Source organism: Marmota monax, unplaced genomic scaffold, assembly GCF_021218885.2.
Source record: "Marmota monax isolate L192 unplaced genomic scaffold, Marmota_monax_Labrador192_F-V1.1 WCK01_AAM20220418_F8-fsc00003, whole genome shotgun sequence".
Taxonomy (NCBI): domain Eukaryota; kingdom Metazoa; phylum Chordata; class Mammalia; order Rodentia; family Sciuridae; genus Marmota; species Marmota monax.
Window position 1 is genome coordinate 28843807 of NW_026694084.1, and position 22593 is coordinate 28866399.

The following is a 22593-nucleotide window of genomic DNA, read 5'->3' on the forward strand; positions in this document are numbered from 1 at the left end:
CTGTCATAGATTGTTTTGGGAATGAGAGACCTCTGAAGAGTGTTTAACTTCCAGATATGCTGTGTCTGATGTATTTCACTGACAAAAGTGTGCTTCAGGGTAAGGTGATTGTGGAGAGATGGCGGCCATTCCTCAGCTGTGAGAGGCTGTGCCTTCGGGAGTCATAGAAAATGAAGCACGTTTCTCATTAAAGAGGAATGGCCCACTTCCTTCCTAGAGTGCCAAGGGCTCTCTTTTGCCAACTCAGTGGAGAGTATAAACGTGGGATTCATTATTTACAGAAAAAAAAAAGAGACTAGTATACTCTGGGATCCTCAAGGACCATTGATAAGTGGGCGGATGGAATTGAAAAGAGAAAATACCGGGGGCTGAAAAAGACCTCATGGTATCAAATGTGCTGTGTAGTGAGATATAAGCAACTGTGTATGAACAAGTTCTGATTTGCAGAGAAGGAAATGAGGTGAAATATCTAAATTTGCTTTGAGCAAATTCCTGTCTCAATCAATGTTAAAACAATGAATGTTATTCTTTCCCCTGGTAAGAGAGTTTAAATATGCATTGGATCCAAATCCATGCATTCTTTCTTTAAAATTTGTTCTAACATTTCTCTCTCTCCTCATACTCACTGTAAACATCCAAGCCCCATCACCTTCCGACAGATATTCCAGGCTTCGTTCCCTTTCTGTCTTCCCCAAGGGTTAGAATTAGTTGTGGGAGAAGAAGTAATGTTAATAAAAATAATTGTTATAAGAAATCAGTAATGACAAGGCAATGTCCCCACCCCCAAGAATACCTAAAATCAACCTTGACCAGGGATCATCTAAGCAGTAGGGACATGACCTGAACCAACCAGAATTCTCCTCTGACATTTTATATGTAGATACTGAGAGAAAGAAGATAAAGTCAGCCTTTTCTTCTGCATGGACTCTCCTTCTGCAGATTCAGTTAACCACTAATCAAAAATATTTGGGAAAAAAAGGATGCATATGTGCTAAACATGTGCAGATGTTTTTTATATTACTTCTGAGACAGTAGAGTATAACTGTTTATGTGGCACTAGGTGTTACGTAGACATTAATCTAGAAATGACTGGAAGTGTACAAGAGGATGTCCAAGTGTCACATGCAAATACCATGCCATTGTGTACAAGGAACTTGAGCACCTGTGGATTTGGCATGGAGGGGGTGGAGGCCCTGGAGCCAATCCTCCACAGATACCAAGGGATGGCTGTCCCCTCCTTGAAGTCGCTAAGCTGGAGCTAGGTGGCACTTGGTCCATCTGTGGCCAGGCTTCCCTCCCTCCAGCCCCTTTTACCCCCCACACCTTGAACAGCAAAAGCAAGAGTTCGTTTTCAGAAGAGAGTGTGGACAACATGGGGGGAGAGAGTTGGGGAGGAGGGAACAAGATGATCAAGATGATCTGCTCAGCCCAGGGACAACTCCTGGGTCACGGCTTTCCCCTTTGCCAGTCTAGGGTTGGAGGTTTGACCAGTTCTGGCCAGGGAGGTGGAAAGGACTGTCTTCTTGAACCTTTTCAGCTTTTCCTTGCTGACTGGGGAGTGGGGTCCGAGGAGAAGGTCACTTTCCCTCTATCTCCTTCCTTGTTTGTGACTCTATCACATGAGATCACCATCTTGCATTCTGCCACATGGCAGATGGCAGAATGAAAATGCAGACATGATGTGTCCTTAACCATGTGACTGAGGAGCTGAAGCAATCTGGGAACCCTCCTTCCAGACTTCCTGTGAGGGCTGACAATGAAATGACCTTGTCATTTAAGCCACTGTTGGTCAGGTACTGTGCTACTTGTAATCAAGCACATACTGGTTGTTTAAATAATGAACAGAGAAAATAATTTAATTCTTACTTCCCTAATTACCTCAATCCCAGACTTCTCTCTTGAATTTCAACATGCATCCATTGGGCTTTATACCCAGACAAGACATCTCAAACTCAACAGATCACAACACTGAACCTCCTCTCCCACTTAGCAAGCCTTCACCTTGCCCTCCATTCCTGTGATGTACCAGTCTACCTGGGTACAAAGGCTGGACTCCTAGCAGTCATTCTGCTGTCCTCATTTCCCCTGGCCTCCCACACCCAATCCACTGGCAAGTCAGGTCTACTTCACATTCCAGTCTTTCTCCTCTCTCAATTTCGTTGCCACTGTTTTAGTTGGCAGGTGGGAGGAAGAGGCTCTTCAATCCTCTCCAGGATCACTGCCCCCCAAGTACTCTGCTTGCCTCCCATCTTGTTCATCTCCCAACCTCCATCAGATCCTAAGATCGTCCATCCAAAACCAGCTCTGCCTTTTCATTCCCTTGTCTGAGGCTGGGATTCTCTAGTTGCCTAACAGTGGTTCTCAAGGTGTGGTACCTGGACCAGTAGCCTCAACATCACTGAGGAACTCATCCCATGCAAATTCTCAGGCTCACCTTAGTGTGTCTGCTGAACCAACATTCTGAGGATGGAACCCAGCTCTCTAGTTTACCTGCTAGAAGGTAAGATTCTAGTTGTTTTAATAGGAGGCTTTATTGAAACCAACACAGTGTAAAGAACTTCTACTAAACCCCAATCCAAGTTTTACTTCTTACTAGATGTCCAAATTACCCAACCTCCCTTTGCCTCACTTTCTCATATTTAACAGGTAATACTACCAGTACTGCCCTTTTAGGATTGTCAGAAGTGATGTAATTCATGTATTGCTTGAAATAGTGAAAACCTTCAAACTGCACGGACCAGAGTTCATGCCCTCAAAACAGCTCACAGTCTATTAAGCACTGAATAGATGTCAGTTATCATCAGCATCTCAGCAGGCTCTGTTTAAACCTCCAGTTGTGTTGGAGGAACACTGAAGAGGAGCATCACATTGACCTTAGAGAACAACTCTGCACACTGCTAAGGAAAGCAGGTGTTACTGTGAATGCCCACAAATGAGAACTGATTTGTGAATGTCAGTGGCAATCATCACTAGGATTTCTGGTTCTCCTTGCTGTGCTGAGAGCAGAGATGCCGGCAGGTGCCCTGGGGCTGTGCGGCTTTCTGTGCCTTACACTAAGTGACCCCAGGCTCCTGCAGCTTTAGGATCCTTGTGTCAATGTTTCAGTTGCATGTTCTTCCTTCTGCCTGTTTATCTGTCTTTGGCAGCCTTCTTGCCACTTCTTACAATGACTGCTTTTTAGCTACCATACATAAGAAACCCAAAAAGCTCGGACTGAGCAATTGCATTTGAAACGTAGCTAGATTGTGAATGAATTGTCTTTAAATGAAGGCGCGTTTTAGGTATGCATGTGGTACTTTGACATCAGAGGTCCTATTTTTGTCCTCCTATACCCATGGTGGTGTTTTGAAGGACAAACTTTCTTCAAATAAAGACTGCATGGTCTAGATTGGTTTCTGCTTGGGGTTTGCTGGGGGTTCTTCTGGGCTTGGGAATCACATTTTAATGCACACTCTTGGTTAAAAGCCATACTTATTTTTCTTCCAAATGCTCTACATTTTTATCTGCCTCTGGAGTCTCCCTTCTTTCCCCAGGAATCTCCTTTCTTTTCTCAGGAATCAGGGCCTATTCCCCACCTGGCATGCATCTCCCTTGTGCCCCTGGTCCACCTTCACCTAAACTTGCCTGGTGTTCATCCTGCCACTATCCCCAAACTGTTCTCTGTTTTAGACAATATTTATGTTGGCTAAATATTGGCAAAAGCAAGTTATTAGCTTGGCATGTTCACAAACACCTTGGAGATCACTAAGCAGGTGTTATAACATTTACAAATCGATTTTCATTTGTGAGCACTCACAATTACACCTGCTTTCGTTAGCAGTGTGCAAAGTTGTTCTCTAAGGTCAGTGTTATGTACCTCTTCAGTGTTCCTTAAACTGTGCACCATGTTAGACCCTCTTGGGGAGAACTTACTAATCCTGATGTTCAGGAAAACCACCAGAACTATTAATTCACACTCTCTGGCAGTAGAACCCAGGCATCAGTGGTGTTTAGAACTCTCCAGGTGAATCCAATATGCAGCCAAATTTGGAGAACTTGCTCCTGGGTCCAGTGCTTCCAAACTTTAATGTGCACAAGATGCTCTTAAAGATCTTGTTAAAATGCAGGCTGTGATTCAATAGGTTGAGATAGGCCTGATTCTGCACTTCTGGCAAGTGCCCAGGCAATGTGATGCTGCTACTATTCCAGGGACCACACTTTGAGTTGCAAACCTGTAGTCTCATCAGCCTTGCAAATGATTTCCCAGAAATCATTGTCCTTTTGAGTTTGCAATTATTTCCACATTTTCATTGGCTTCCCTAAGTTATGATTCTTCCCTGTCATTCTACCCATATTCCATGGCTACACTCCCATGGTAAGGCAAGCTTGGTTCTCTAGATAATAATTCTCCTCAAAATAACCCACACAAAAATAAATTGCTTCAAAAAAAAATTGAAGCTAAACATAAGCCAATTTTCTCCCCTATTGGATATTATTTCTCTGTGAAGCTCACTGAGCACAGGGACATATCCATCAGGCCAAGCACTCTTTGAACATTGTGTGATTTTGCAGATAATAACCCAGTATTTTAATTATTGCTGCTCCAAATAGTTTACTCACAAACACTAGGTCTTTGGCTTAAAAAAAAATCATTCATGATGGCAAAAAATAAAATGAGGAAAGTGCAAAGCAAAAATAATTTTCAGTTTCAGAACTGGCTAGGATTCTAGATCACAGTGCCTTGGAAAATGTACTTCCTGGCCAATATTCTGCTGACTTAAAAAAAATATTTGTCAAATAGTTATCTATGGACCTGGGTCTGTGACATATTCTTGGGATTTAAAACTTTTCTAGGAGGCTTTTAAATTGGTGTATTCTATGCTCATAACAACTTACAAATGAATGTAAAAGATACTTTCAGAATGACAAAGTATTGGCGTATGATTTCAATGCCTGCATTTGCATTTGAATTTATAATTGTATATATGTCAAATTTTATTTAATTGTCACAGGAGTTAAAGAACACAGAAAAGTAGGAGAATGTACATAAGAATCACACGTTTCAGCCAAGAGAATGCCTAGTGGCATTAGAGAGAGCATTACAAATAACAGTTTCTCAGTACGAGAAACCCTCATAGAACTAGGAAGTCACACCACATCATACTTAAGACGTGCTGAAACTCAAAGGAAGCCATTTTATGGAAACAAGGACTGTTTTACATTAAGCACAGCCATTTAATTTAATAAAATAATATTGTTCATTACACAAAATCAGTAATATACATTTAAACATCATTGACTCGTATTTCACTAGGAATTAATTGGTAAATTGTTTGGTTCTGTGGTTGCTTCAAAATTAGCATTCTAGTTTGAGTTTGTACAGACTCAAGGAACTTTCTAATGCAATTATGTTAAGCCATGACTGAGACTTTCTTGTCCTTTAGAAAGGGTTTGCGTTTACTTTGTTAGAGTGTTTTTATTCCTCATGCACATGTTATATTCCTTAATGCTTTCTGAGATGTCACAGTGACCTAAGTGGAGACTCTAGGGGGATGTCAATGGGACACTGCTGGGAACATAAACTGAGCTCCCAGATTACATTTTTTTTATATTAGCTGAAAATATTGTAATAAACATTTCCGAGCGGAAAATCTCCCAGCTTGGAAGTTATGCCTGATGATGAGCTGTTCAGCCTGGAGGAACAGGGTGGGAGGGTTCTAATTGGAAAGGTCATTGGGAGAAATACTGGGTCTACAAGAATCCTATGATTGGGAGGCAAAACAAAGTGCTTACGGGCTTTGGGACCTCTGGGTTTCCAGTCCCTGATGGGTGGCTGACAGGTTTCACGGCTGCCGAGGGTTGGGTGTCCCCTTTGGGCAACTGTTGACTGCATTCTGAGAGGGAGTAAGACTGGCTCTGAGGAGTCAAAACAGAAATAGATAAAAATGCTGGTCCACTGTCAAAGTCTGTCACACGGGGTTGATTTTCCAAAGGCAAAATTGTCCTCCAAAGATGCTAATGCAAGAGCCAAAGGGTTGTTCTTGAGGTCCTCTGCATTCTGTAGAGGCCATTCAAAACTGGTTTTCAGTTTCTGTGAAAGATACACTGAGTGGATAGCTTCAGAATTTTGGCTAGTATGAAAATGCTATTTACGGATGATTTCAAAAATAATGCCTCTCTGTAGAAAATATCTGTGGGATTGTAAGCATCTGAGTGCTCTTTTCAGATGCTTTTAGTAAAGGAAACAGCTTAAAAACAAAGCCAGAGTTTCCAGGGGATTTGGGAGGTTATTCCTTTTCCTCCTGGTAGACATATCAACTTGGTGTGAGAAGCTGCAGTAGATGCACAAAGCCTCATCAAACTGCTCATTGGAATTGTTTTAGATAGGCATATTTCAGTGTAAAACGTCAATAATCAACTCTTACTTGTCTGGTGCATAGTTGGTTCCAAGTGGTAATATTTTAGTTCATTTTTAGTCATTAGCAAGTTATAGACACACTATTCACAAAGCCTAAGCCTAGACATTTTAAAAGAAAAAGTAAAATATTCAATCTATTCCGTGGATATTTGCAAATACTTGGATGTTTGATGCTGTTTTAAAGGTAGTGCTGGAATAGTTTCACCTTTCCATCCAAATGATATGGCCTTGCAGGAGCATTTTTGCCTTGGCCTACTGATCCTTGCAGGATGAACCATCTTTCCCACAAAACTCCAAATGTACAGTCTATTAAGTTTTGGACAACTTTGCCACAAACTAACAGCTTTCATTATACATTCACAAATGTACCTTCAGCCATTTGCTCTCTTCAAGGCACTGTTTACTGCCTTATTTTAAACATTTCTCTTTACCACCCTCTAAGAGGAATTTTTAGTCAATGGGGAAGAAACATTCCAAAGGCATTTTTAAAGCATGGTACGCTGTTGCTAACACCCACAATAAAAGGTAATCAAAGTGGTAAAGCATGAAATTGTTACTATAACCTCATAGTCTAAATTCTTCCATCAGCTAACCAAAATTCAGATTAATTCCCCAAATCAGTGAAAAAAAACTTACATGATGATTGCCCATTTTCGTGAGGTGTTGGTCTGTGTTGCATTAAGAGTTCAGTCCTCCCACAGAGGAAGTTTATAATGGTTTTCCCAGGGCGCAGTATCTCTGGTGTTTAATGAGTAACCTCTGGCTTTGGATTTGAATACATTGTTGAGGATGGGCAGGGAGTGACCACTGCTACAAATGAGCAAAACTGCCCAAGCTGCATTGATAGGCCGTCTTTTAAGATAACATAATTACTGATGATAAACAGTGGACGTCTTAGGAGGAGCTATTTGGTTTAAGGCTTCATATTGTCTGCACTGGTTGCTGTTATTATTTGTCTCCCACTTAAAGGCAAGGTTGTGAGAAACCTTCCGTCTATAGGGTAGGAACTGTACTGCCTCAGATCCACATGGCTGGATGGGCAGACACACAAACAGCCTGAGAAGACAAGGGAAAAATCGCCCCAAACAAACCCAGATGCACCAACAATAGAATCTAATGGAATCACCACAGTGGAAGAAATGTCAGAGAAGGAGTTTAGAATGTACATAGGTAAACTGATCTGTGAGGTAAAGGACAATGTAAAGAGTGAAATCAGAGATAAAATTCAGGAGGTGAAAGACGTGAATTCAATAAAGAGATGGGGAATTCTAAAAAGAAATCAAGCAGAAATCCTCAAAATAAGGAATTAATAAACCAAATTAAAAATTTAATGGAAAGCATCAGCATCAGACTAGACCACTTGGAAGACAGAGTCTCAGGCAATGAAGATAAAAGATGTAATCCTGAAAATAAAGTTGACCATGCAGATGAGATGTTAAGAAATCATGAACAGAACTTCCAAGAAGTATGGGACAACATGAAAAGACGAAATTAAAGATTTATCAGGATAGATGGAGGCATAGAGATATAAACCAAAGAAATGTGTGATCTTTTCAAAGATATAATCTCAGAAAAAATTTCAGTGGAAAATCAATACAAGAGGCTTACAGGACCCCAAATTACATCAGGCCCCCACCAAGGCACATTATAATGGCTGAGCTCTCAATCCAGACTTGGAAAAATATCTATCAAATTCTGAAAGAAAATATATGCAAGCCAAGAATAATATACCCAGCAAAATTAAGCTTCAGATTTGAAGATGAAATAAAAACATTCCAAGACAAATAAAAGTTAAAAGAATTCACAAGTAGAAAGCCTGCACTATAGAACATTCTCAACAAAATATTGCATGAAGATAAAATTTTTAAAAAGTGAAAACCGGCAAAGGGATAAACTACACTAAGGGAATAATCAATCAAAGGAGAAACTAATTCAAATTAAAAACCAGAAATAAATAAAATGACCAGGACTTCATAATATATATCAATAATAACCTTGAACATTAATGGCCTAAACTCATCAATCAAAAGATACAGACTGGCAGAATGGATTAAAAAACAAGACCCAATAATATGCTATTTCCAAGAGACTCACCTAATAGGCAAAGACATCCACAGACCCAAGGGGAAAGGATGGGAAAAAAACCATATCACTCACATGGACATTGTAAATAAGCAGGGGTTTCCATCCTCATGTCAAAAAAAGTGGACTTCAATCCAAAGTTAATCAGAAGGGACAAAGAAGGACATTTCATACTGCTCAATACAACAACAAGACATAGCAATCATAAATATGTATGCCCCAAATAATGGAGCATCTATGTACATCAAACAAACCCTTCTCAATTTCAAGAACCAAATAGACCACAACACAATAATACTGGGTGACTTTAGCATACCTCTCTCACTACTCTATAGATATGCGAACAAAAATTAAACAAAGAAACTATAGAACTAAAAATCAATCAATAATTTAGACTTAACAGACATATACAGAATATATTACCCATCAATAAGCAAATACACTTTCTTCTCAGCAGCATACGGATCCTTCTCTAAAATGGACCATATTTTATGCTACAGAGCAACTCTTAGCAAATACAAAAAATAGATATAATACCCTGCATTCTATTAGATCATAATGGAATTAAATTTGAAAAAAAGAAGCTAATTTAACACCTGGAAACTAAATAATATTGAAAGACGAATGGATAGCAGAAGAAATAAGAGATGAAATAAAAAATAGAGGTGAACGAGAATAGAGATGGAACATATCAAAACCTCTGGGACACTAGGAAGGCAGTGCTAAGAGGATTGTGCATTGCACTGAGCTCTTTCATTAAAAGACTAGAAAGTAAATGAATAAATGACCTAACATTACATCTCAAAGCCCTAGACAAAGAACAAATCAACACTAAAAACAGAAGACAGGAAATAATTAAAATGAGAGCTGAAATCAATGAAATTGAAACAATTGACAAAAGAATAAATTGGTTCTTTGAAAAAATAAAATTGATAAACCCCTAGCCACATGAATGAAGAGAAAGAGCGAGAAAACTCAAATTACTAAATTTCATAATGCAAAAGGAAATATCTGAAGTTTTCTTCCCTTGATGTGTCTTATCTGGTTTTGGTATCAGGGTATCAGGGTGATACTAGCTTCATAGAATGAGTTTGGAAGGGTTCCCTCTTTGTCTATTTCATGGAATAATTTGGGGCATATTGATGTTAATTCTTCTTTGTCTTGAAGACATCAACAAATTTCTAGAGACATATGACCTACGCAAACTGAATCAGGACATACACAATTTAAACAGATCAGTTTCAAGCAGTGAAATAGAAGACAACCTCAAAAACCTACTGATTAAGAAAAATCCAGGACCAGAGGGATTCTCAGCTGAGTTCTACAAGACCTTCAAAGAAGAATGATGTACCTGGGGTTCCTTCAGCTTCTGGAGAGAGTAAAGAATGTCACTCAATCAGCTGGCTTCCAACTGTAAAAGGCAGAGTCACCTCAACACTCAGGATACTGATTAGTGAGAATAAAATTAAATAACAAACAAACATAAATGCACTCATTCACACACATTCATATTTCCTGGAAATGTTTTGCAGTGCTAACATGATCATCTTTACTGATAGGCCATGGATACTTTTTCATCTTTGCATTTCTCTTATTTATAGTTTCCTTTAATTTTTTTAAAATCGTGTTGCTTTTAAAATTGGAAAATAAATAAAACTTCAAGAAAAAAATTACTGATAAATAAAATATAGGCTTTCTAAGTTGTATAATTATTCACAACTAAAAGGCTAAAATTGACTCACTTCTGAATTGTTAGAATGATTCATTCAAGTTCTTTTAAAAATTTAGACCTTTTAATAATAAAAACATTAACCAAGTAGAATGAAAAATCTTACTATTTTACTATTTACTACTTTATCACTGTCGTTGTTAGAGAATTTTATGATGGCTATACTAGGTTCTGCTAGGTCATCATTTTTACAGCCTAGCTAGTTTTTAAATTTAAAGAATAATATGTGAAGATGGTAATTTTTTTCTAATCGTATAAGAAGTTCAGTGAAAATGAAGCCCACTGACCTCCCAGAGTCTTTCCCAGGGAGATTCCTGCAAATCCTTCCAGAATTGAACTATCCACAAATAGCCATGTCTGTCTGTTTACCTCTCTTCCTCTTTCTCTATTTATCTCTGGTCTCTTTTTTTTTCTCAGTAAATAGGTTTGTACCATACATTTGACTGGTTTCAGGCCTTGTATGTTCCTATATCAGGAAATGCATGACATTGGCACATTTCTGTTTTGATGGCAGGATGGAAATCCATTATGGTTGTGAACCAAGCCTGAGTCCATCATTACAGTTCACTTAGGTTGTTTTTGGTTTTTTGCATGAATATTTTTCATATATACTTCAAATTCTGATTGATGTTTCCAAGTTGCTCCCCACATGAAAGTATAGATGCTGGGCTGCTGTCAGAGATCAGCTGGCCCAGGAGGCTTACTTCCCAAAGACAAAATGTACACCCCCTAAAATAATTTGCCAGAGCTCATTTCCCCACTTACTGGCTAACACTAATATTAAACTTTCCATTTCTGTCAATTTCAAAGATGAAAACTCATTATTTTATTGTTTAATTTTTATGTCCTTTATTTAATAGCATTAGACTTCTCCATTCCATTCCTTTGGAGCTATTTTTATGGATATTTCTGTGGTTTACTTGTTTCTGTCCTCAATTTTCCTTCTTAGTTATTAGTCTTTTCATTTATATTTATGAAACGTTTTATTTATAGTGGAACCTAGGCCTTTGTCAAGTGTGACGATTATTTCTCCCCAGTTTCTTTGTTTGCCTTTTGTCTCTGTTTATGTTTTGAGTGTGTATATGTGTTTGTGTGAAACGTTAGTGTTTTTTTCTTTCTTTCTTTTTTTTGCGGGGATGGATACCCAGAGCCCTTGACCACTTGACCACTGAGCTACATTCCTAGCCCTTTTTATATTTTATTTAGAGATAAGATCTCACTGAGTTGCTTAGTGCCTCACTTTTGCTGAGGCTGGCTTTGAACTCCTGCCTCACCCTCCTGAGTCACTAGGATTACGGGTGTGCACCACTGTGCCCTGAAAGTGTTAGTTTTTATGTAGTCAAATATCAGTCTTTTCTTTCAATTGCTTAGAAAAACCTTTTCTACATGATGATACTTAAATCTTCTTATACACTGTCTTCAAGTTATTTTATTGTTTTAAGACTTACATCTTTGATCCATTAGGAATTGATTTTGATATAGATTAAGAAAGAAAAGGATTTGACTTAGTTTTGGTTAGACAGTCAATCCTAGAGTTATTAAATAATTCATTTTTCTTCTATTGGTTTACCTTTATTTTATGATAAATTCCCTTATAAAACAGAATTAGAATTCTATATAGGTTTATTAAGTCCTTATTGTATATAGTCACTTTTGTTCTTTCAATTTCCGTCAGTTGAGAACTTTGGATGTACTAATTGCTGCAACTACCAAAGCAAACAAGACTGATATGGATTTTCTGTTCCTAGAATTTATATTTGAATTTCTATATAAAACACAAGCAAATAACAAGAAATGGTTATGTGTGCTCTAAAGAAGATAAACAGGATGCAATAACAGAGACTATGTGTGTCTGTGTCCATGTGATTTCCCTGAATTGGGGACGAGGAGCTAACATTTAAACCATGAATTAAAGGATAAGAAGCAGGAGTTATCATTTGAAGACAGAGTGTTCCAGTGTGGATGTTATTATCTTGTGCAAAGGCTCAAAATAGGAAAGAGCTTTACAAATTGGAGGAAAGAAGGGACCGCCAAAAGAGACTGAAGACTATGAGATGCCAGGCAAGTGCTGAGTACTGAGGATACATGATGAACAGGAGCTTTTCTATCTTTCTATCTTGTCCAGGAGCTCACAGTGGAATGTGGTAGAAAATGAGAGGATGTAAGTTAGCAATCAATGCTTTGGCCATTTGCTATTATTATTTTTTTCTTTAGGATCTGGTTTCTGCTTTATAGTTACTAGCCCCAGATTTCTTCTCAGGGCACGTCCTCCCTGTCCCATCCCTATGCTGGCTTTAGAATCCCAGTCTATGCCATTAACCCTCCTAGGAACACTCCCCCTCCCACATCAGTGATTCCCCCTTCCTCCCTCCCCCACCCCTGGCTTTTGAAGCTCAAAGGTCAGGAGGAGGAGCAGGGCACTGCTTACTGGTGCTGGCTGTGGAGATAAGATCCTTCAGGGTGCTGACTTATTGAGCACAGGAAATGCCTCCTTAAAAGAAGAGAAAGAGTTTATGGCTCCAGGGAGGTGAGAGATAGGAAGCTGCAAGGCCAACTAGGAAGCCCACGGGGTTCTGACTGAGTTGATCTCCAACACTAGGACACCCCTAGGTGGTTAGATGAGCCCATAGTTAGGACTGTTCTGAAAGGGAGCTATCCCAGGGGTCATCTCCTCCTCTCTCCTTCCCCAGCTGAATGGGTTCTTAGCAAGGAGACTGGGATAGCTCCCAACAAGGGCAGCCTCGGGGAAGGAAGGGGCATTCCTTCAACCTTCCTGGTAGGATGTGGTAATTGAAAGTTCAATGGGGAGAAGGAGAAGAACTGTCCTGGGAAGAAAGACTGGGGTGGGAGTGTGATCTGGGGGAATAGAGAGGGCACAAGAAGAGTGATGGGAAGATGGGCTGGCTGGCTTTCTTTCTTTCTTTCTGCCTGGGCACGTTTATCTACATCTCCTTGATTTTGCTGGTTCTCAAAGTGGTGAAGCTGCCCACCAAGAGGGTTGTTGGCAGTTTGTATGGGAGTGTTTGGGTTCCTGTAATGACTGGCAGAGTGGGGATTGGGACCCAGCCCAGGGATAGTAAATATCCTGCACTGCCTGGGACAGTTCCACATAATGAAGAATTGTCCAACCCAAAGTCAACAGTGCTCCCCTTCCAGTAAGAAACACCTGTTGGAGGCTCTGGTCTCCCCACCACACACACTGTTCCTTGTCTGCAGGGCTCTATCTGCAGCCTGAGATATGTACTTCTGCAGGGCCCCTGGGCTTTTGCAATCTGTAGAATCTGACAGGTGCAATGTTATGAGCTTATTTCTGACCCAGGAAAGGTATGGGATATGGGTGACATGTAAAAGAGCAGGTAGGATTGGAAGGGACAAATCACTTAGGCCAACTCCCTCATTCCACAGATTAGAAAACTCACGTCCTGAGAAGCTTTATGGGCTTTCGCAACTTCAGTCAGCTAAGTAGTAGAAAAGCCAGTGAGATGAGAATATACAGGGTATATAGTATAATTCTCAATTTTTTTCCTTCCAGGTACCTTCTGATGTACACCAAGTTGACCTGAGGTAATGAAAACATATGAGTAACTGCTTCAAATTATTTTCACATTTTGGCTTATCAAAAATGTACTGCAGGCTTTTCTTAATCAGGATTCAGCAGAAAACGTGTTAGGTGCTGCTCATGTAACAATAATGAGGTATGTTTATGCTGTCAGGGAGATCCTGGCTAGCGGTGGTGCTTGGACCACTAGGTCATTTCCATGCACCATGTCCTTTCCCACAGTGTCCCCTCTCAGCCACACGAGCTTGTCTTCTGTTCCCCCAACATGCCAAGGTCTTTCTTCCTGAGGGTCTTTCTCAAGCTCTCCTACCTGCCTGGAAGAGTCCTACCTCTTCACCCCCATGGGCCTTCTTCCTTTTAGGAAACTCAGCCTCTCTCACTCTTCATGTCTCAATCTTGCCCTTCCTACTTCAGGGCCATTCTATGGACAGTCTAAGAAAGACTTACTCTCCAAGGGAGTCCTACCCAGTGTACCTCCCTCAGGGCAGCATGCCAATTTCTTCATACGGATGCATAATACTTCATTATGTTTGTATCATGCCTACATCCTCTATTCCAGGACTGTTCAACAGAAATATAAATCGGGCCATGTATGGAATTTACCAATTTATAGCAACCACATAAAATAGAAATAGGTAAAATGAACAATGTAATTGATATGTTAATAACATGTCACATAACCCAATATCTAAACACAGAACTCCAAACATTGTCTTTGCAACACACAGCCCAGCCCACATAGGAAGACACCTTACATTCTTATTCTTTGGCACCAAGTCTTCAGAATGTGGAATATGTTTCCACTTTTAGCACATCTCTTGCCATGTTTCAAGTGCTCAATGTCTACCTGGGGCTAGTGGCTGCCAGCCGGAGCACGGCTCTCAATTATAAGTGTCACATCTGAAGGGACAGTTTGCTGATTTCTCAGTAAGCTAAGTTCTTTGCACAGGGTTAGGCTGATATTTGCTGAATGAATGAATGAATGAAAGAGATGGGTGCGATGGTAGCTGTGATGGAGCACGGAGCTGGGCACTTGGGGAGACTTTGGGTTTGAGGATAGGTTGGGGGTGGTGGGAACATTGGGGAAAGTTGCCTGGAGTTGATCCCTGAGCTGAGGCTGAGGTGAACGGGGTCACCCTGGCAGGACAGGTGTGACGAAGGGCATTTCAGTCCCAGGCAACAACGGCATAAAACAGCGACCTTGTGAGTGGCAACCGCCTTTGACTGGAGACTCAGAATGAAACGTGGGAGTCATCCTTGACTCTGCCCCACACCCAGTTTGTCAACAAATTCTGTCATCTTTATTTAAAAACTGTAAAAACCTGACCACTTTTCTCCACCCCTGCAATCCAAGCACCATGACGGTTTGCATGGGTCACTGCACCCCGGGATCTGCCTGCTTCTGTCTTCATACCTTGTCGTCTCTTTTTAATGCAGCAGCACAAAAAATCCCGTTGACACTCTAGGTTATATCATTCCTCTGTCATTAACCCCAGTGGCTTCCCATTGCACCCAGTGAAAGCAGTCTTTGCCATGACCGTGTATGAAGTCCATAAGGTCTATGTCTCTTCCGTTCCCCCCTCCCTCTCTAACCTCTTCCTCTTCTTCTCCTCTTATGCCCTGTGCTCCAGGCACACTGGCCTCCTTTATGTTCCACAAACAGAGTAGTCATGCTCTGACCACAGGGCCTTTGCAGCTTTGGGTTATCTGCATGGCTTTCTCCTCATTTCCTCCAGCCTTCTCAGATTTGCCTTCACTGAATAACCCTTTTCAAACTTGCAAGCTCCCTGCCTCTCTCCACCCTCCTCTCTGAACCTCCTAGTCCTTCCTTGATGAATTTGTCTTCCTTGCACATGGCACCACTTGACTCAGTACTTGTTGTTGAGATGCTGTTTTTCTTCTTTGTGCATCTCTATTCACCTCACTGGTGTAGAATCCTCCAGCAAGGATTTTCGTTTTGTCCCCTGTGCTTGGGTGAATGAGTGGACTGAGTTTTAGGGACCTGCTAAGAGATTCATTAGATGCTGGGGATGAGCGAGAAGAGGAAGGGCAAGATGACTTCTGGGTGACTAACCATAGGTGTCTGTATAGTAAGTTTGTTTCAGACCAAAAGTCGATTTTCACTTCATCCTCTTCAACCTTGGGTAAGGTGGGTCAGCCAAAGCCTCACTCTTCTGATCACCCTGGGTGTCTCAAAACCAGCCATAGATCAGTCTGGCCCAGGAGAGTCTGTCCTTCTGCATCATCTGCCAAGGTTAAGTTTCTAACACTTATTAAAAAAAGATGGTTCATGTATTTGGTATGGGTTAAATTGTATCCCCTAAAATGATATGTTGAGGCCTTGCACCTGAGAATGCCCCTTAATTTGGAAATAGGATCTTTGTAGATATAACCAAGTAAAGCTGAGGTTTTTCATGTAGGCCTGAATCCCATATGGCTGGTGACCTTAGAAGATGGGGAACTGCTCTGTGGAGACAGACTCTCAGGGACAGGAATGACAGAGGCAGAGACTGGAATGACTTGTCTATAAGCCAGGGAGCTCCAGGTCTGACGGCCTCCATCAGAAAACAGGATGGAGTGATTCAGGACTGTTCTTTCAGGTTTCAGAGGGAGCACGGCCCTGCTGACACCTGGATGTTGGGCTTCCAGCCGCCAGCAGTCGTAGATGGTAGTTTTCTGTCCTTTAAAGTTTGTGTTGCTTTATATGGCAGCCCTAAGAAACAAATAAACAACAAAAAAGAATCCATCAGTGGCTTTAATTCTCGAAGCAAATACATTATGTTGTACGATTTGTATTCAATTTCCATTTCCATTTAGAAAATCTTTGGGGAAATGTCATTGCTGTGGTGTGAATATGGTTTGTCCCCTCCCAAACTCCTTGGGATTTGGTGCCATTGTGACCGTCACTGGGGGGCAGGGCCTTTCAGGGGTGATCTGGTTGGTAAAAGAGATGGATGTCTCTCATGGGAGTGGGCTCGTCTCTGTAAGATCAGTTCCTTATGAAACAAAGCTGCCCCTAGTGTTTGCACTTCCCCTTCTGTTTTTCTGCCATGAGTTGAGTGCATGTGCCCCTCACAGCCACCCAACCTTGAACCTCCAGCCTCCGGAACCATGAGTTAAAATTTATATTTCTTTATAAATTACCCAGACTTAGGTATTCTGTCATAGCAACAAATAATGACCTGAGACAATCATATTCATATGATATTAAGATCATAAATATTTCAGGTTCTTTTATAGCCACATAATATTGATTAAAATAACAAAAGTGTATAAATACTAATTTCGAAGCCTGAACACTTGCCTCATCTTCTGTTGTGCAGACAGAATTAACAGTGTTTCTTTATGTAGTGTAACTTAGATAGAATCCCCAAATTCTAGTTTAACTTTGTACCAATACTTTCCTCCACATAAACAAAAGCAAAAATGTTAGTATTTCTGTCATGTTTGCTTATAGTTATTTTCCTGGGTGTCTAACCATAGGTGTCTGTATAGTAAGTTTGTTTCAGACCAAAAGTCGATTTCCACTTCATCCTCTTCAACCTTGGGTAAGGTGGGTCAGCCAAAGCCTCACTCTTCTGATCACCCTGGGTGTCTCAAAACCAGCCATAGATCAGTCTGGCCCAGGAGAGTCTGTCCTTCGGTATCATCTGCCAAGGTTAGTTGATAAATTCCTAAGAGCAAAGACAGGCCTGTTACTTGCCATCCCCACAGCATCTTCATACAATGGCTACTTCCTAAAGTTGTTGCTTCACTAGGACAAAAATTCCTAACTTTACAGGATAGGATTATAATTGGTGAAAGCAGCTACATTTCTATACTTCTATACTTTTCCAGTAACAAAAAACACTGAAAGTGACACATTCATCTTGAGGTTTAAAAGCAAAAATCTCACAGAACAAAATGCCTTCTTCAGCTCGTGGATGTGTGAACAAGTACTTCTTGTCTCTTTGTCATATGCAAGACCGAGCTGAGCTACAGGGCATATGGCACTCCCGCCCTCTCTGCCACTTATGCTCCAGAAGAGGAAATAAAACATCTACATCAGGAAACACACCTTCATTTAATTTGCCTTTTGTGGTAGAAAAATCACTGAGAGAGCAAAGCCCTGGGAGTTAGGCTGGTTTCTGCTACAAGTTAGGGGTATATCAGAGTCATTTACTCTCTCCACTTCTTTATCTCTACTTTACTCCCAGACCTCAAATACTACGAACAATTTGACTTTAGGAAGGTATGTCAGGTATATCTCTTCTGAACACAAGTAACTTAGAACCTGACTCACAAATTGGGGGAACTAGGGATTTTTTTTGGGGGGGGGGACGCTCAAAAAATTTGAAAAGGTAGCTAGCTTCAGGCATGGCTGGATTCAGCTACTTAACATACATCCCTCAAGATGCACTGTCTCTCTCCAGTTCTCAGGGCTTGTGTCTCTCTTCTTTAAGGGATTTTCTGATCCACCTGTGGGTCACTGCAAGGGCACATTCAACAGCACCCATGTGACACCTGGCATCCACTTCTGGTTTGCTCCACCCTGAGCTTTGCTTCATCTCTGGCTGGTGATCTGTGCTGTGCCGCCGCCACTTCCGGCCTGCACTGCAGAATTTCATCGCTAATACAAAAGCATTGATGAGTAGAAGTGAGACACTAAAGCACTGTGTTAGGCACTATGGGTCAGAAGAAAAGGAGGTTAAAATGGAGTGCTTGCCCCCCAGGACCTCCAGACTCGTTTGCAGAGTAGAGCATATTGAAATGTGCAATTGGAAGCCAGGATATGATTGAAGGACCAAATAGCTACTGTTGATAAGGTGTGTCACAGAGGTTGGGGAGGGAGAGGTCGTTGCCATAAGGAATGAGGCAGAATTCACAGTAGTTCTGGCTCTTGCTGGGGTGTGGGTGTGTGTGTGGGGGAGTTTCTCTGTTGAGTGGCAGGGATTTGAGAGGGGAGTGAGAAGGACATCGAGGGGTCAGCACTGGGAGTGGTGAGTGCCCTTGAGATGATGGGAGGTGGTCAGGAGGGTGGTGCTTAGGAGAGAGGAAAGTTGAGGAGACTCAAGACTGCAAAGTTAATCTACGTGAGATACCTTGACTTGGATGGCAGCAAAGGGGCAACCGTCAAGAGAAGCCAAGGGAAATCAAGGTGTCTCCCCCAGATTTGGGCTCAGCCACCTGAGTGGAAGGTGGTGCCATTTATGGAGGGGAGGAAGGCTTGTTGCGGGGGAGAGATTGTGGAGCAGGGGCATGAAGATGTGGGCTTTGATCCTGTTAAGTTTAGGACTTTTTTAGACCTTGGGGGAGATGTCCAAGTGACAGCTGGGTAGGGACGATGCCTGGTTGCAGGTACATTTGGGATTCATTGGCATTTCCATGAGTCAGAAGTCAGGTTAATATTACTACTGGAAAGTGTGGAGCAAGCAGAGAGGAGAGGAGGGAAGCAGAAGGGAGGGGACGCAAGAAGAGAGAAGGTAGGGGGGGAAGCAGGGAAGAGGGCCCTGCAGCAAGCCTCAGGTGGGCCCGAGAAGCTGGCGGAGAGAGGAAGGGGGGGTAGAGAAGGCAGTGTCTGGAGGGCGAGATCAGAGCCCTTCAAGAGGGAAAGAGGGAGCTATGTTGGATATTCCCAGGAGTCATATAAAGAGAGTAAAGCATCCAAAATACATTTAATTTTTAAAAACGAACCTCACAGGTTTTCAGGAGCATATGTTTCATGTGAACAGAAACATCTTTTCTCAGATAATTAACTTATTTGATTTAATAGAAAATCAATTTATTTTGATTTGTGCAAAGAGGTTTGGAGAGAATCAGCGTCGGTCTGATGGGATGAGCAAGAGCAGGTAGCTGCTCATGAGGTCACTGGGGACCTTGGGTCTGGCTGGCTGCCTTGTCACATGGTGCTGCTTTTCTGTAACTAGCTGCGCTGTTGTGAGTCAGCTCCTCCTTCTTTGCAGCTTCCATGTTCATAATCCTAAAGTGAGGAGGTAGACCAGATGGCCTGCAAATCCTCATCTATCTCAAGAATACTTGATTCCACAACCCCTTTGGAGCATCAATCTAGCCCTTATTAAAATGCACCCATGTCAATAAAAATCTCCTTGTTTTTGGTTCCAAAATTTGCCAAACATAAGCATTGCCTGCGGGGATGGGCAAAGGAATATTTTTACTGCCAACTTTTCATTTCATAATCTTAGGAAAGCGGTTCCAATTGCAAGATGTGAGATCCCCATATTCAGACTTCCATCGTTTTTATGGCAGCTTAAAGCCTGTTCTATGTTAGAAATTAAAATTTTACTTTACTAGGGGATACTGTGACTAAGTTGCCTATGATAAGAGTTCCTTGTCTTTTGAAATTTACCATATTTTGGTTTTTTTTTTGTTGTTTTCTTTTTTTTTTAATTTTTTTTATTGTTGGTTGTTCAAAACATTACATAGTTCTTGATATATCATCTTTCACACTTTGCTTCAAGTGGGTTATGAACTCCCATTTTTACCCCGTATACAGATTGCAGAATCACATCAGTTACACATCCATTGATTTACATATTGCCATACTAGTGACTGTCGTGTTCTGCTACCTTTCCTATCCTCTACTATCCCCCCTCCCCTCCCCTCCCCTCTTCTCTCTCTACCCCCTCTACTGACCTTCATTTCTCCCCCTTGTATTATTTTTCCCTTTCCCCTCATTTCCTCTTGTATGTTCTTTTGTATAACCCTGAGGGTCTCCTTCCATTTCCATGCAATTTCCCTTTTCTCTCCCTTTCCCTCCCACCTCTCATCTCTGTTTAATGTTAATCTTCTTCTCATGCTCTTCGTCCCTACTCTGTTCTTAGTTACTCTCCTTATATCAAAGAAGACATTTGGTGCCGCAGTCTGGCTGGGCACAATCAGGAGCCACTTGTCAAAAGAAACTAACTTTATTTTTAGAACCACACACGCCAAACAAAACAGCCTCTCAGGAAAAACCCTCAGAGCCTCAACTGCCACCACCGGCTTTCCACAAGCCTCTCTCTCCCACACAAGCTTCTCTCCACCTCCCCCAATCCTCCTGCTCTTGAGGCCGATTGGCTGGGTCACGTGGGTGGAGCCAAAAAAGTCCCCCAATGAGCAGCTCCGTGGTCTGAAAGGGCAGGGAAACAGCCCAATGAGCATCACCGCAGAGGAGCCAATCAGCTAGATGTTGCTGGGGCCAAGGAGCCAATCAGCTAGATGTTGCTGGGGCCACTGTGAGCCAATCATCAGCCAGCAGCTGGAAGTTTGCTGGGGCCCCTTTGGCTGTGGCTCTCAACATCTCCCCCTCTCTGTTTAAACAACAAGCATGTGGCTTAGGGACCGTGCCTGTTAGGCAGTCCAATTCAACATATGGTCCTTACCCGTCATTGGATGAACTGACCTCTAGGCGTCAGCCTCCTGTCTTAGGTTGGTACCACTGCAATTGGATCATACCCGTCACTGACTACCGGTCCAGCATACAGCCATACTTGTGGATAGGCCTTTGCACCTGTGGGGGGGTGAGGTTCTTTGCCTCACCTCTGTTGGCCCCCAAATTTTAGACCATCACTAGTAGAGGAGGATGCAAAATGCCATGACATTAAGCCAATTGAGGGCTCCTTTGAAAAATTGTACCACCGGTGACACCATCAGCAAAAATACTCCAGCACTACCACAATTCGCTGTACCAACAGATAGTTCACAATGCATACAGGTGAGCTCACAATGTGTCCAGGCAAGTTCTGCAAGCAGTTCAGTGATGGCTATTGTAGAAGCTGTAGATTGGTTTTATCTTTGACTTCACCAGCACTGGGATGAAGATAGGAATTCTGGCAATAATGGCTAAAGAAAAAATTATGTAACATTACAGAAGGCACTAAAAGAAAACAATTTTCTTAACAATTTACATTATCTTTAAGAGAATTATTAAATATAATGAAAAGGAAAGGTGAAAGTAAACAAACAGATCTGTTAACCTTCTTTTTTGTTTACATATTAAAACAATCCTCAACAGTTGTTTACCCAATTTAAATTAAACCATATAAATCACGTGAGAAAAAATATTTGGATCCATTTTATCATGAGCGCTCATCATATATGATATATGGACATACGTACATTCAAACATATAACACAAAACACAAGTGTGCACACATAATATAATACATACAACACATAACATTATAGTAAAGGCCTTATAACTTTTTACAGGTGAAATCTCCATTGCAATGTTTAAAAACTCTATAGTCAAAAAATAGAACTGATCAGCAAAACATTAACCTAGGTCTGTATGAGCTCAAAAAACAAAATAGAACTTCATGATATGGCAAAGGGCAATAATAAAATAGATATTGAAAAAAGCATCCTGGTTCTGTTGCAGATGTAAGAATAGCCAAACTGGAGTTTTGGATATCAGTTGTTATGGATTTGAGCCAAATCATCTTCTTTTTGGTCTGTAGAAATCGCTTTAGTTAATCTTTCTGGAATCCAAATCGGCTGCTGTTCTCCCTGTGGAAACACATAAACAGACCCCCGACTCCAGACAATCACTGGGTCAGGACCTTGGTTAATCTCTCTGGAATCCAAATCGGCTGCTGTTCTCCCTGTGGAAACACACAAACAGACCCCCGACTCCAGACAATTACTGGGTCAGGACCTTTCCATTGTCCTGTTAGAATATCCTTCCAAAGTACCTTGGGCTTATGCACATTTTTTGGACACATATGCCTTTCCGCAGCACTAAGTCCTGATGAATCCAAATTTAAAAAGTTTAGAGTAAAAAGGGTTATTTTAAGTTTATCTTTGGGGAATATATACCCCTTCCCAATTCCTTCTTTTTGCTTTAAT

General features: G+C 41.3%; 2 protein-coding genes across 3 annotated transcripts in view; one reads left to right on the forward strand and one right to left on the reverse strand.

The window, feature by feature from the left end:
• Positions 1-7127, reverse strand: part of Anxa13 (annexin A13) — a 53012-nt gene extending 45885 nt beyond the window's left edge. Inside the window, exons 1-2 of one of the 2 annotated variants that reach the window (XM_046465003.2) lie at positions 7034-7090; positions 5773-5895 (exon numbers count right to left, since the gene is read on the reverse strand). In XM_046465003.2, the coding sequence (XP_046320959.1) occupies positions 5773-5895; positions 7034-7048 (138 nt within the window). In that variant the 5' untranslated portion in view covers positions 7049-7090. Of the gene's footprint in view, positions 1-5772; positions 5896-7033 lie in introns of both variants that reach the window. The other variant, XM_046465004.2, reaches the window with a different exon arrangement.
• The window catches only part of Fam91a1 (family with sequence similarity 91 member A1), a 184635-nt gene that overhangs the window by 104253 nt on the left and 57789 nt on the right, over positions 1-22593 (forward strand). The gene's annotated exons all lie outside the window — the stretch shown is intronic.